General features: G+C 40.9%; 1 protein-coding gene across 4 annotated transcripts in view; it reads right to left on the bottom strand.

Moving 5' to 3' along the window:
* GRB10 (growth factor receptor bound protein 10) overlaps positions 1 to 15,173 on the bottom strand; it is a 149,690-nt gene that overhangs the window by 45,385 nt on the left and 89,132 nt on the right. For all 4 annotated transcript variants that reach the window (XM_075744748.1, XM_075744747.1, XM_075744745.1 and 1 more), the window contains exons 4-5: positions 14,242 to 14,458; positions 11,297 to 11,438 (exon numbers count right to left, since the gene is read on the bottom strand). In XM_075744748.1, coding sequence (XP_075600863.1) covers positions 11,297 to 11,438; positions 14,242 to 14,423 — 324 coding nt within the window. In that variant the 5' untranslated portion in view covers positions 14,424 to 14,458. The remainder of the gene's footprint in view (positions 1 to 11,296; positions 11,439 to 14,241; positions 14,459 to 15,173) is intronic.

The raw sequence follows: 15,173 nt of genomic DNA, 5'->3' as shown, positions 1-15,173 counted from the left end.
GAATGCAGTCACTGTGAATATGTCTGGCACTGTGAACATTTTATTATATTATTTTTGCTGGAATTTTATTAGGGTCTCCCCTTCCTTAATAGCTGCTATTTGAATGTAGGGCCATTAGCACTTGTAAGGCTCTGGCTTAGGGGAAAAACAAGCCATTTGCACGCACCTAACCCTCAACCATTTTGCTAGACAAGAATCAGTTCACCACCAGTTTTTACAGCTGTGTGTTAGAGAAGGCTTGAGAAAGAGGCAAAGAGGAGAAATTGATGTGAGCAGGTTTACAGTACTGTAAAATTTATCTCATCATCTTCAGAACTACCAGATTATTTATTTATTTAAGGGATAAAAGTAACATTTAGAAAGCTTTCTATAAAGTTCATTCAGCTCTTTCACTTTAATGGTTATACATCAACACAGCAGAGTCTTTCAACTCAGACCCGTCTGGACATCCGTTCGATGGATGAACTGCTACCGACACTCAAAGCCAGCATCTGTTGCACAAGCAATTTCCCTACCCGTTGAAAGACTCCATCACGCCCTCACCCTGTCTCACTTCTTGCAGAATTTCTGCTGTACTTTAAATCTTAAAGGTTTCTCCTAGACAAAAAGTGAATTCTGGAGATTGCCCAAGTGCTATTCCATGCACATAAGAGAGGGCACGCAGTAATAAAACCTTACAGACAGAGCAGCTAGCACAACCTTGGGCAGAGTACTAAGTTAATTTCTTGTTAGCCAGACCAGCTTCAAATTCCTCTGCATTGCTTGAAGTGTTGCAATTAAGTACAGCTCTATGCTATGCTTAATTAGCCTGTAAGCAAATGCTCATTTGTAACTTGCATGCAGTGTAATGCAGAACTAAATGTTCACTGAGAGCAAAGGGAAATTACACTGAAGGTACATTTGCACAAATATAGCTGGCTGCCTCCTGGTTTTCCCTTCTTATGAATATCCAGGAAAATATTAAGAAATGTGTCAGACTGTATAAATGGTTAGAAATACACATTCTCTATCCCTGGAGCTGAATGTGGTGCTCTCCTGCCCCCTCAGCTGGCAAGCACTCCACTCCCCCTGGAATGATAGCCTCTCTCTGCAGACGATGAAAGATTTGGATTACCTTTTTCATGTGCGCAGACAAAAAAAACCAAACACCACCACCACCCCAAAAAACCAACCAAAACCCCAATGGACTAGGATGCAAATCACAATGGATAAGTATGCTCAAAGATAAACAAAAAGCATAAACAAAACTTTCACCAAAACAGCATTTAAAATGTTGACTGGATCCATATTCAGGAGTAAAACCCAGCTTTGGTGCCTCTCGTGAAGCAGACAAAAGAGAAAATTAACAGTAGGTTCTCAAATATACTTGGGACCTTTTAAATGCTACAAGTGGAATGACATTAGCTTCAAGCATAGCAAGGACATTTTTCAGCCAGACATTATTTGGGTCTGCCTATCAGAGGACGCTCATTCGACAAGGCTGTAACACAAGAGGCAAGGCTCAGCCTCACTTGGACGAGCTTTATAAAGCTTTGCCAAGCTAGATAGTTTGTGAAAGGAAAAAAGTTCAAAGGTTAGCAGTGAAAAAAATCCATAGAACAAATCAGCGTAACACAGGAAAATACTGTATTATGAAAATATCATATACGAGGTTTTATTTCTATGATTAGATGTTGATATTCCTGTAACATTAGCTTTTGATTTTTTGTCTAATGAAGAGGATCTTAATATATTTATGTCTACTTCTTTTCATACTGCTCCATAACTCAATTACAAGGTGTGTTGACAGTATTGCAAGCAATCTTTTCATCTTCTCATATATATATTCATATATACATATACACACACATACACACTTGAAACACTTAAAAACAACACTAGTCTGGAGTTTAAGATAACTCAGTAAAGAATGTTCTTAACCTGAAGCATGACAGTTATTTTTCAATGCCAGAACTGTGTACCTGATACTGTCTGTTTAGCATGGACTCAGTCTATAGTTTGTTCTACATAACTGAGTACTTGGGGAATGGGAATTGCTGCAAACATCTGTAATGCTATTTATAAGGTCTGGAAGTACTGTGGTTGGCTTGCTTTCAGTGGATTTTAGTAAGCAATAGGGAAAAGAAATGTGACCAGCAACAGGATGACAAGCAAGTTACTTCAGAGTAATTAGCTGCTCTTAACAGTTTGCAGGCAAGGACAAGCTCAAAAATGACTCGGAGAAGCCTGAGGGCAAATTGTCTGTAACATCAAATCCTGGTGTTTTACTATCAGCATGCTGCTATTTAACTTAGAATATTCTTTTCTGTAATGTTTTGCACCTCATTTGTTAATTTTATTTTTTTTTAAGCAATGTTTTTTTCCTTAGGGATAGCTTGTTCCTACTCACATTACCTATTCTGGCAAGGAAAGTGGGGAAATGTGATTTTTAAAGGTGAACCCAAAAGGCGAGAGGAAGAACACGTGCAAGGTCATCATAATGGTGAGACAGCCAACCTTCCCCCGTGGCTGCCGGGCACAGACGTTTCCTCACGCTCCAGCCCTGGGCAGCTGCTGCGAGCCTGATGCCTCCTGCAAGTGGGAGGCACAAGTGGGGATGACGTTCCTAGAGGTCTGGATGACGTTAGGTGTGTGTGGGGTAAAGTAGTCTCCACTGAGAATGGGTATAGTCCATATCTGAATATCCACAAAAAGCAGAGCAGTTCCTCACTCTGGCCAGACAAGAGATCTGAGCAGATAAAAGGGATGGCTGGAAAGAAGTGGGTGCTTTCAAGTGGCACCTCTTTGGTGAGAAACAAAAGCAGCTTTGAAAGGTCTCTCCCACTTTCGCCCCTTTCGCCCATAAAAAACTGCAGAACAGTTTTTGTTTTGCTGTTAATGAAATTTCACTGGCAGTAAGTCTGCTGAGACAACATTGCTTTATCCATGTTCCCCAGAAACATCCCATGCTCAACATGGGTTTCGCATCCAAACTCCTAGCTGATAATCTATTTTGCTTCCGAGTGCTATTCATTGCCCCCTCGGCAACAGGAGAAAAACCAAATGCTTACGCTTCATGTCATAATGAAGGTATTTTCAACTCTGTTGCTTCCTGAAATGCAGCAGAAGACACTGGCTCCCGTAACCCTGACATGATAGCAGCAGGGTCTACCTATCGCTGGAGAGAACAAGCCATCCTAATGCCAGTGGAGGAACACGACACGTAGCTTTTATGAATCAGTGATGGCTCGCCTTTTAACAAGTCCAGATTAAAATTGCTTTTACGTAAATTTTGTAAATGATGTTCAGATTACAGCCAGGCTGAAGCAAGAGATTGACGGTACTTACATTAATTAAACAAAATCACTTTTTTGTACAGTAATTCTGCACTCCTATTAGAGGAAAGAATAATACAATAAGAGTTTGATAGCAATAAGAAGACTATAAATCAAGAGAACAGAGAATCGAAACATCCCATAATGATTTAATTAACTCAGCAGTATTTTTCTAATGAAAAAATGTTATTAAATTCCAACTAACATCCCCTCTGTTTAGGCAGTGGAACAAAACCGTATCTGCAAGCTCTGGAGCAATGCATAAACATCCCATTACCACACCAATGAACTCGCAAGTTCATTCTTTCCCTGTGCGTCCGCACAGAAACACCGCCTAAGCAAAGACAGATGTTTCAAACAAACTTCCACTTTAACGTGGGCACAGTTCACTGTCCAGGTAATTAGAGCAAGCCCCAAAAAGCCTTATTCCTGCTGTGAATGAACAGCATTACTCCTGATACTTAAGCAACCACTGTGCTGATGGTTTGGAAATGAACAAACTGAACACTGGCTTTGCCTTCCATCCCTAGAAGTAGATGCCAGCAAGCAAGCAAAAAGTTGGGTGTCTTCCCAGTCCCACACTACATATGTCCAGAGGACCCACCGGGGGATCACCTGCAGCTCAGCTGTAGGTACCAGCGCAGCTCTGCGAGGGCTGCCTCAGCTCACCTCAAAGGACCTCGTGGTCAACTCACCTATCCATCGCCGGCAACAATACAGTGCCGCAAGGTCGCGTAGGATACACAGCAGAGGCTCTAACCTATGAGTCGGTGCTTTCTTGCATCTGTCCTACTGGGTAACAGAGGTCCAAAAAGATTTCTATCCAAAATATCTCAAGTTGACCTGAACTCACACCTCGAGTCCAGACAGCACAGATGCCAAGGAGAGTTGAGGCTCAGTGTAGTTATTCCCACCATGTTGAGCGACTCCTTAAAGGCTATCAGTATGAAGTTATGACATCTCTGATTCATCTCAACCATTCACTTAACAGTATAATTAAAATCACTCAATATAGTTCTGTGGGTTTTTTTTCAATTCCCTACTGCACTGATGTTTACACCCAAACCCACTCCTGCCTGCCTCACTAGGCACAGAATTAGAATTTCTCTCATGTTAACATTTTTGCATTTTTCCCCGCACTCTCAGCCTGATAGCTTCTCAATTCTGTCAATTCCCAATCAAAGCATAGAACAGCTAAGTTATATTCTCACTGGGCCATTAATAAAATATATAGCAATAGTAACGATGTGCAACAAAAATGTGCAAGGGCATGCGTAACTAAAATGCACGCACAGAAACCTAGTGTGAACATGCTAACGCACAGCTACTGGCAGCATATACTACAGACTGCTCAGTGTTTACACAAGCCAGTCCTAAAGCTTAATTGCAATGGAGTTACTACTGTAAAAGAGCTTTTTAAACCAACCGCAAGCGTTACTGTGTGGCTGAACACGCGGTGGGGCTACCAGCACACGTGCCGCAGGGCAGGTTTGGGTCGGGCTGGTCCCGTCCCGCAGAGTGTGCCAGACCACCCTCGGCCGGGCAACGCGTCCCCTGGCGCACTGCCGCTGGTCCTGACCACGCAGCCCTCCTCCCAGCATGCTCCCGCTGCCGGAGCATCGCTTACGGGTAGGGAGCCAAAATGCTCCTGGGAGCGGGGCCAGGTTTGCGTCATTAAAAACAAAAAATCCCAACAAATAACATAGTTTTGGGTTTGAGTGTGAGATGCCCTTAATACTTCCAGTAATTCACGTTGGGACTGTAACTACCGTTCTGGCACTTTCCGAAAGGAAGAAAGAAGAGGCTCGTTTCTTCCTACCGCCGAGCTTCTTGCTGTGAGAGGCGCGAGGAAGGAGAAACAGCAGCTTTGACTCCGTGCGGATCCCGGTGGTCCCCGGCAGACCGACCGCAGACCCACCGACCGCCCAGCACCGAGAGCGCTGAGGACTGCCTGTCTTCAGCTTCATCCAGCAGACTCGTTAGTCTTCAGTTACTCATTACTCTCTTCTTCAGTAAAGAGCAAATGAGACTTTCACAACCACGCGAGCTCACCCCCTTGATTTCTTCAGGAGCAACGGGACAACATGTTCGCATGACACAAGGGACAAGATGACAAATAACGCAACGTCTTTTCTACACCGTCCATCAAATTTAGCTCATTTAGTTCAGGAAAGTGTTATTTCTTCAAATGAGAGAAGAGCACCCAGGGAAGTTCAAGGCCTGTTTTCATACAGTGAGATCACAGTCCCTCAGCAGAGACCTGTCCTTCCCAATTTTTCCCCTAACAAACTGGAACTTTCTTAAAAAAAGACATCCGAGTTAAACATGCCACAGACCAATCTATGTGCTATTTATTTATTGAGCTTATGAACCTTGTTTCAAAAAAAGATTTGAGAGGAAACACCCCTGAAACCCCATATTTTAAAGCTGGGCCAAAGCGAGTGCCTGGACTTGGACCTAAGTATTTGTCCAGGTTAATCCAGGATTTGGCGCGTTCAGAGAAAATAAAATCCTGTTGACTCAACCTGATGTTAGTATTTATTTTCAAAATGTCTTGTTGCTAAATGTTATTCAACTGCAGGATTAAATACAAAATTTGCTATCACACGTGCAAAATCTAACTTAGTACATAAAGTTTTAATTACACAAAAGTTCATATTTTTTACAGCTTCTCTTTCAGAGCTCAACAGCTCTTTCAGAGCTGTTCAATAGAACAGCTCATAGCTGTTCTATTCAAGGGCCAATATAAGAGTTTTAAGGGAAGAAAAATTAAAAAAATGTGCATCATAACATGTAATTAAAACAATTAAAACTAAGAAGTGTGTTTACAGGAGTTCCCTTGAAGGGTAACTAAATCTGGATAAAAAAAGAATAGCATTAATTCATACCCATTTGTGAATTTAATTTGCTAGAAAAGAGTAAATAATTTTGGTACATCAAATTTGGAAGTTTGCCTGGGCTGTATAGAGGGGGGGATGTGAGAAATTTGCCCTATTTTTACAGTTGAAAGCTTCATTGACTCACACAAGATACTTTAGCCTAATATCCTGTGGCATTGCAGTGACCTACATGTAATTATTGCATGCTTTTTCCAAAATATTTGTACACAACCCGAAATTATAACCTAAGTTACCAACCAGTTCTTAGTTTATACCAGCAACACAAAGATGGACTTCAATTAGCGGTAACCTAGCTGTCTGATGTTTTTAGCAATCTTTTGGACAAATGTTTCATCTTGGCTTGGTATAATTTTCTGGTTTCCATTTTTCTTAGACAAACATATTTATCCTGTTAAGTAAATGATGTTTTAAAAACTTTTCAGCTGTCCCTTCTCCCAGCCCGCAATCACTGTCCCCCTTAGACATGGGGTGATCTGTTTGTAGGTGTGCATGCATTTTACGAACAAACATGTGGGGAAAAGTGAGAGGAAAAAAAACTATCAAATGGTCTTCCAATGACCCCACGGCGTTGCCCAGAAAACATCCTTCCTGTTCCCGCCTTTACCTGCCCTTCCCAGCACAGAAAGTGGGAGCACTTAAATGCTCAGAGGTCTGCTGAAGTTTACCCCAGCTCGTGGTCGGGCTCCGAGGCGAGAGGCAGGCGGGTTGTACTGAGAGGACAGAGGCGCACACGATGAAGAAGGAAACGCCTGGCCACGCACTGATCAGGTAGTTCCTCTCCCATCAGCCTCCTCCTGCCCGAGCTCATGGACAACGCTGCTCTCGACTCAAGAACTTAAGAGCTTTTTGGCAGCTACTGCTTGAAGGGTCATACTTTCTCCAAACACAAGACATCTGCGGTGTCTCTCTCACCACACCAGTAGCTGAAGTAGCTACTAACGCAATAGCATAGCCAGTTGGTACTTTTTGCCCAAGTACTCACCAGCTGGTTGACCACATTAATAAAACTTCAGTGGTGCAAATTTTTACAGAATCACGTGCCGTTCACTATCAACAGGTCGACATCTAACACTTCTCACCATAAAACTTAGCTCAAAATGGGCTGTTTCCACCTGCAGAACTGTAACAAAGGATGATAGTGCTGAACTCCCAAGGAGCACATCTCTGTTTCTCTTAACCTCTACCGACAGATGTGTTTCACCACACAATCATTTTAGCCTAGACCCCACCACTGCGGAGGTTGCTCAGTGCAAGGTAACCTTTGAAACATAACCTAAAGGTTCACAGTTATTTGTCTTCAAAGTCTATTACTCCTAAATTACATGTCAGTTACTCAACCTGCCTAAAAGTATCTACAAATCTTTTAATTTAGGATTTTTCTAAACTAGAAGAGATTATCCAGAGTCAAATAAAAAAAAACAACAACAAAACAACCCACAATCTGCAATGATTTCAATTATGCCTAACATTCCAGTTTTGCCTCCCAGACTGACCTATTGATGCTCCCATTAAATGACCATCCCATTTGTCTACAAGTTTTTAGTTTTGTGCTAGTACAGAAGACCCATTATTTCTCACTGTTCTCCGTCTTCTGGGGAGCAGCTCCGGTACGCTCCTGCAGCCATCAGCTTTAAAAGCAGTATTCAGCGCCTTATTCCTGCTGTGGTGAAATTGGTACCATTACCCAACAGATGTCAGAAGATATATTAAAAAAAATAAAATTACTCCCATTACCTGCACTTTTTTGCATGAGATAAAAAATACTTCATCATCAGAAAACAAAAAAAAATTGACTGCAAAAAAATAAGAAAGGTTTACTCCAGCTATTTTTCATTGCTTTACTGCTTTTATGTTTCTTTGCTGAGCCAAGAGAAAGCATGAAACAAATGCAGAGCAATGCATAACCAATAGTGCGATCTGCTTGTTTAAAAAAGCAGTGGAAACTGCATGAAAAAATTAAGGAAAAGGATCAGAAGCATCTTAACAAGAAACATATGTCTCAAGTTCCAGCTACACAAATAAAATTTTGCATATGAGAAAAGACTTCTATTTTTTCTGCTGCAAATATAATTCAAGCTTTATGACCTGAAAGCTCCTTTCCTCACTCTTTCAGTCACACGTGCATCCTTCTCCTATAAGGAACAATATACCAAGAAAAAGTTTTGATTTAGTAAAACTTGAACAGAGCTGGCATTTCTTTATGCCCAAGGCTTGGCAATATGACATGAAACTCTTCTGTGTTTAATATGACCAGATCTTTAAATTCCTCTTGCATAACCACTACTAGGTTCTACCATTGCAGACTTGTATTTTAAAATTATTAAAAAATAAGACCGAGTTGTTCCATGAGGAACAATACTAATGACACTTCATTTCTTATTAAGTCCTATCAGACATCCCAGATTACCAGCGACCCCCCCCCCCACTGTTTCACATGCTAAGCAAAGAAAATATTCACTCCTTTCTGAAATCCCTCTCAGGTCCCCAAGGTCCGAGCTGACCAAAGGCAACATTTCCCCCATGCCACACGTGTGCCATGACGTCCTGTGTGATCAGAGCTGCAGCGCTGCTGGCTGGAACTGCTGTTTGCCTATTTACCCACAAATGCTCGAGAGGCACGAAGCGAATTACTTTTCACTAACACCTCATATATCCCATGTAATCAGAATGCCTCATTCCAATCTCCAATTTTAATCCTTGTTTATAATCTGCAAGCAGAGAACCTGAAATTGAGCATCATTATGTTTAACTTTGTTTTGCATTTAATGTTGTGTTTATATTTTTTTTAAAACACAGCTCATTTTCACTAACTGCCAGCCATTAAAAATGCGCTGTTGCAGTCCTTTAACTAAGTTCATCACTTATTTTGTTAACCAGTAGTTTAGATTGTATTTATCCAAGCAAAAGCATATCCTAAAATAATTTACTCAAATTCCCAAACTTTACATTTTTTTTAATGGGATGAAATTGGAAAGATGTATAACATTTCTTAAGTTACTCATGTTTTACTCATGATCTTTAGCAGACTCCATTGAAGGGAACTAGAACTGGATTAAACACAACCAACATCCTATGAGGAGGCTGAACAGACAGATTATTTTGTTATCCAACTATACTCGATGTTTAAAATTGAGGTATTAAAAATAAAGTTTCTTTCCTTCATGAAGAAACTGAACCTACACTTTTTTTCCTACTTTTGTCCATCAATACTTTACAACTAGAGGGTTTTTTTTTTCCCAGTTCTGTTTCTCTATTCCTTCCTTACAGAATAATTCATTAGAGAGCAAAAGAACACTTTCCTGTCCTTCCCTCGCCCTGAGCCAGTGTTTCTCATCTGCCTCCAATCAGTTGATAAACTGAAATGAACAGTATAGCTGCATCTACAGAAGAAGCCACTATTGTTCAACAGGCCTTAACTCCTCACCTCATATCTTAAAATGTTTTACCACTATAATGGATTGTCTTTGATTAAAAACTTCATCAGCAAGCATATCTACGTGATATAAATATTGATTTAATTTTAGGCTTTCAAAAGGCTTGTCAAAATTTTCAATTTTAAAATCAGGTAGATTTTTTTTTTAAAGTATAAAGTAAAACTTAAGAAGAAAATCTACTTTTATTCTGTCTTTATAGCCATCTTCTTACACACATTAAAAGATTGTTTAGTTTTATATTTATGTGCTGTTAAACCACTAGTTTCTAAATTCCATCGAAAACTGACACACAGATCACGTAGGGTCCTTAAGGCTCTCCAGAGTGATCTTCAGGGTGGCTTGGCTAGTTTTAGTAAAATATAAAGCTAAAAGGCAAAGAATCCCTGAGGATTCCCTGGGGAATATGTGGAAAGGTAAACGCAGGTTCATCAGCAACTTCAGTTTGTCTCAGAAAGCCAGCTGTGCTGCCGCCCTGATGGGAAGAGCCAGGAGGCAGAACTGTCCCTTGTTTTGTCTCCCCGGAGCCCGATGAGCACTGCCTTGGCAAAACAGCCCCTCTGCAACACCCAGGCCTCTGATGAGGTTCTACTAAATTCCCAATAGCATGACAACATTTTTTCCTAGGGCATTATTTTGTTATCTGCCCATCCTGTATGTGTAAGAAACACAGTAAAACCAAGATGCGCTGTGTCTTTCAAGAAAGCAGACAGCTGCTTATGGCGATGTAAAGCAATACAGAAGATGGGAGGGCATACATTAGAGTCTGCTGCTTGTAGCTGAACTGTCTACGCAAACCCTTTATCAGTCAGAGCAGATGTAGGAGCTACTGACAAACTAACTGAGCAGTGATACAGATCACCATCATATTTTTGGGTACTCAAGCACAGAACTGTTCTAAACCAAAGGTCAGTAAGAGCAACCCGTCTTTTCATCCCCATGCAAGTCAGCAGTTTACAAAATAAAGGTTTTAGAGCCCAGCTTTAGTCTTTAAACGTGCTCAAGGACTGACACCAGAACAAGATGGTTGTTTCTCAGAGAGTGGAGTAGGACAGAGAAGAAAAACTGTTTGCAGTGTCACTGAGGTTATCACTCTGGACCACTGGGTCTGCCAAGACCCAGAGAGCAGCTCAACCAGCATTCCACGGGACAGTGCTCTCCTTAAGTCCCATTACATGGACCTGTGCCCACTTACATGCTTATTTTGCTTTTTAAGCAGCTTCATGAAACTCAGCAAAATAAAGCAGCACCATGTCATTAAAGAAGCTGTTCAGTATCTTTGTGGCACCTAGAATTTGAAGTATAACATGCACAGATCCTCTTCCAACTCTAAGCTAATTACCCTGACTTCTGAATTAGTAAGTCATCACCTTAAATAAAATCTGAAAGATGTTAGCCATTACTGCTTCATTCACAACATGCACGTATCTGAAAGAGGCTTACTTAATTTTTACACTTCATTCTCACAAACCTTTTAAAAAAGGTCTGAAGCCTGTTTGAAGACGCTCTCTCGGCCAGTGCTGCCCTACTCACAGACAAAGCCTACAACTGTTTCCACTTATCTTGAAACTTTCTTTCTGCCTTCAAAATGAAATAGTCCACTGCTGATTTGAATGCAAATGGATGACCCAAAGCTTCGTCCCATACTCACATGCTTACTAGCAGGTTGACTCTGAGGTAAAGATCCAGGGGCCAGCACTGGAGAGCTTGCGGGGCTACAAAGTTCCGGGAAGGGATTTGGGATGGCCGGCAAAGACGATGTTCTGAATTGCTGTTCTTCTTCTTGAAGACGCCTATAAACACAGAAGCACTAAGCATTAAGAGGAGCAAACTGGCATCACTAGATCCGGATCGCCCACCCCACCATTTACGACAATGATACTAAAAGGCATCAATCCCACACTTTTTCTAAGCAACTACTATACAGTTACAGCAACTGCAAGCACAAAGTAGGTAATTGCATGTGAAAAGTGACCAGTCAGGCATCTATGCTTGTTTTGTTGCTTATAACTTGATTACTTGGGTGAGTAACTGAGGTAACTGTCCACATAAAATAATCTGTACTAGCTGTTTTAAGCAGTAGCTTACTAGTTTAGGCTCTATGTGCCCAACTGTCAGTTAAGCTCTTCCAAACCAACATAAAAGAGGAGAACACAATGGCAGTCACTTGGAGCCAAACTCTATGTGGATCTGCAAACAATGGTGTACTCCTGTAAAGTTTCTAAGCTGAGACTGAAACCAATATTGTCATCTCATTACAATACCAGATTCCATCTCCAAGCAACTCCACGTTTCCTGGAGAAATTGAAATGCAAAGACTCAGCCTGAGCAATAAACTGCAATTACACCCTCCCACCTTATGCTAGTTGCACGGTTACTGTTCAGACAATTTTGCATCTCCTGAGATATGCCTCACCAGTCTACACAGGACCAACAGAGTTTCAAGTTCCAGTTTATAATACACCCACTCCAACCAAAGGAAAACTAAAGCCTACCAGTTGCCACAGAAAAGCCTGAAAAGATGTAAAACCTGTTCATGACCGCACAGATTGCTTTAGGTTTCCCTGCTGCTAGGGCATCACCATTGAAGATGTACTCCGTGACCCTGCAGCAGGCTGGCCTGCAACGCCTTTGCAGAACGCACCATCTAGTGGCAATCGTGGAAGTTTCCAGAGACAATCAACTAATTCCTGGATTTGAAATGCAAATCATTAAAAACTCAATTTGCTCTCCTTTTTTTCCCCCCGCCTTCAGCAAGCAGAGCTTTCTTAACAGAGCTGCCTGGGAGAAAGCTGCTGGGTTTGCCTCTGGCAGCGTGTCCCACTTGGGCACGCTCCCTGTCTCTGCCTGTACCAGAACCCGGGGGCTGATAAAATAACTACCGGGAAATCTGCTCCGCATGTAACTCTATCCTGCAATTTAGTTGCCTTGGTGTTCCACGAATGAGACTTACAGATTTAGGGTTTTGCTATAAATAGCAGGTTCCAACCATAACTATGAGCCATACAAACGACTACTTGACCCGCTTGACGTTTTTTGTGCTACCTGTGTGTGCCATTCCCTACAGCATAGGGTGAAGGACGGTGTAAGATTTCTTCAGCCCAGCAGACCTGTCATATCAGCAGTTGTTGAATAGTGCTCTCTATTGCCAGTTTTTGACTGACCTCCATTATAAGAAGTGGAACCACAGATTTGACACAATTAGAAAGGTGTTAAATGAGAATTTACTATGCTGCGCTCTGTCTATACTGCAGGAGTGCATCACTTACTTCATGACTGATACATAAAACTGTGCTCTTAAGAGAATTATCACCATTCTGTTCTGGCTGCAGAAAAGACACAGCCACCCCCTGCTCTCAGAAAGGCGTCTAGATAACCCTGAATAAAAGTTTCGCCATTATTTTCTTTAATGATAAACACATGATGTTCTTCTGCGTATGGAAGTACAGAGTTCAGAAAGGCAGAGTGTTCTCAAAAAAGAGTTGCTAAGTTTTGAAATGCCAAAAATAGTTTAAATGAAATGTTTTGATTGAGATATTTACAAAACATTGACAGTTATAGTACTCTAGAGAGTGCATTTTCTAGTACAGCCCTATTCAAGGTTAAATATGAAATACTAGTAAAAACAATTGCATCATTAGCCAACTTGGTTGCATTGCAGTTACTGCATACTACCCATTCATATAGAAAAGCTGCCTGAATTAAGAATAACATTCCTATAAGAAATACATTGGCGTAAAGAATTAGGAGTAACTCTTTCCACATCTAGGATTTTTCTTTTATTATTATTGTTGTTGTTGTTATTACTTCTCACTTCATTGTTAACTAAAAGTTAAGGAAAACTCCAAATCTCTCTGATTCAGGCAATTTACCTACTCATAATGACAGGAGCTCCTTTCTTCCTGCTGCCTAAAAAGAAGATTTTAAAAACCTCGGCATCACCTACAGAGTCTCCCATCACCACCAATAATATTCAACCTGAAGCTTGAATTCAAGCCCCCATCCTGACAACATGGAGACAACTTAAACACCTTTTTTTTGTAATGACTCACATAATGCACGCAAGTGAAGGGCTGAAAGTGCTCTAGGAAGAACAGTTAAATCACTATGATGTGCTCCTTTTTTTGTTTGTCTTGGACCATTCAGGAAACATCCCCAAAGAGAAGCATTTTTTTGTATATCAAAACAAGCTGAATGGACCCTCATCTATCTACGTGATCTGTTATGTTTTATAAAACCAAGAAGCTGTCAGTAGGTGCCATACCTGAGAACAGTTTTTAAGAGTTTGGAAATAAATCCAAATACGGACACCATTTCTGCAAATTGGTACCAATGATACACTTCTACGCGTCTGCTACTACAGGTACATCAAACATTGATTTAAAAAAAGGGTAAAAATGGGACATTTTTGCATTTTACAAAATACATAGTAAATTTATGTCCTTCACCTACCTGGTACATCTTTTCTCCTATGCAAAAGTCCAGTCTAACACTACTAGGCACCTACTGAAGTTGCTCTCCTATTTTAAAGTGTGGTTCTTCAGAAGCTAGATCGAGACGACTTTAACAAAAAGGAGGCAAGTCCCTTGTTCCTACCTGACTGCCATAATGCGCACTGGCTGAGACCGCTGCACCTTCTGCCTTGGAGACATGGGCTGCAGGGCGCCAGATCCTGAGGACGGCAACTGGCTGCGGTTGAGTTGACCATTTTGAAGGAGCGGAGTGGTTTCTGACTGCATACTGCATGTAGAGTATAAACTTTCAAATGAGGAATTCATGTCATTTACCAAAGCTTCTAGGTCCACGTCGTCATCTGAAAGACAAAATACAGGCAGCATAACACACCTGGAAGTCCCAGATAAAACCAGTCTGGAAAGACCAAAGACTAATTTTCAGTAAAGTTATCACATAATTTTAGAGTCAAATTTTTACCATGCAAATTTTATTGCAGAAAACATTTATTTATTTTAGAGCAGAAAAACACAGCTAATAATAGCCAGTGATGGACATTTATTTTGTCTTCCTTGGTGAAAAGGTACTGACACAGAATGAAACCACAATGTGGTGGGATTTTTAGTAATGCCAATGCTAATGTGAAGCACCACTTCACTTACTGATGAACTGACATACATTTGAAAAATATATCGTTTACAAATACCTGAGTTCAGCTTGTCAATGTATCAAGTTCAGATTGTCAAACAGTATGATAAACAGTTTGCAATATCCAATAATTTAGAAGAGAAAAAACAAGATAGTGTTGCAGAAGTCAATAGGTGAAGACACACTCCTTTGCTGTACATGTTGGAAAGCCATCATTACAGTTTGTTAAAAATCCCGTCTGTATTTCTGTGTATTTTTGTGATACAGTATTTTGAAGGGCTACACAAGCTTTTAACTGTCACTCCAAGGACTTTAGAAAAAGATCTGTATCCTTGTTCTTCAGTATGATAGACACCCCTGTCTGAAAAAGCTCAAAGTAAATCAACCAGGGACGTTGCACCCTAAAAGTGCACCAATCTTTCTATACA

The sequence above is a fragment of the Balearica regulorum genome, chromosome 2 (assembly GCF_011004875.1).
Source record: "Balearica regulorum gibbericeps isolate bBalReg1 chromosome 2, bBalReg1.pri, whole genome shotgun sequence".
Lineage (NCBI taxonomy): Eukaryota > Metazoa > Chordata > Aves > Gruiformes > Gruidae > Balearica > Balearica regulorum.
This window is presented reverse-complemented; position numbering and strand designations above follow the sequence as displayed.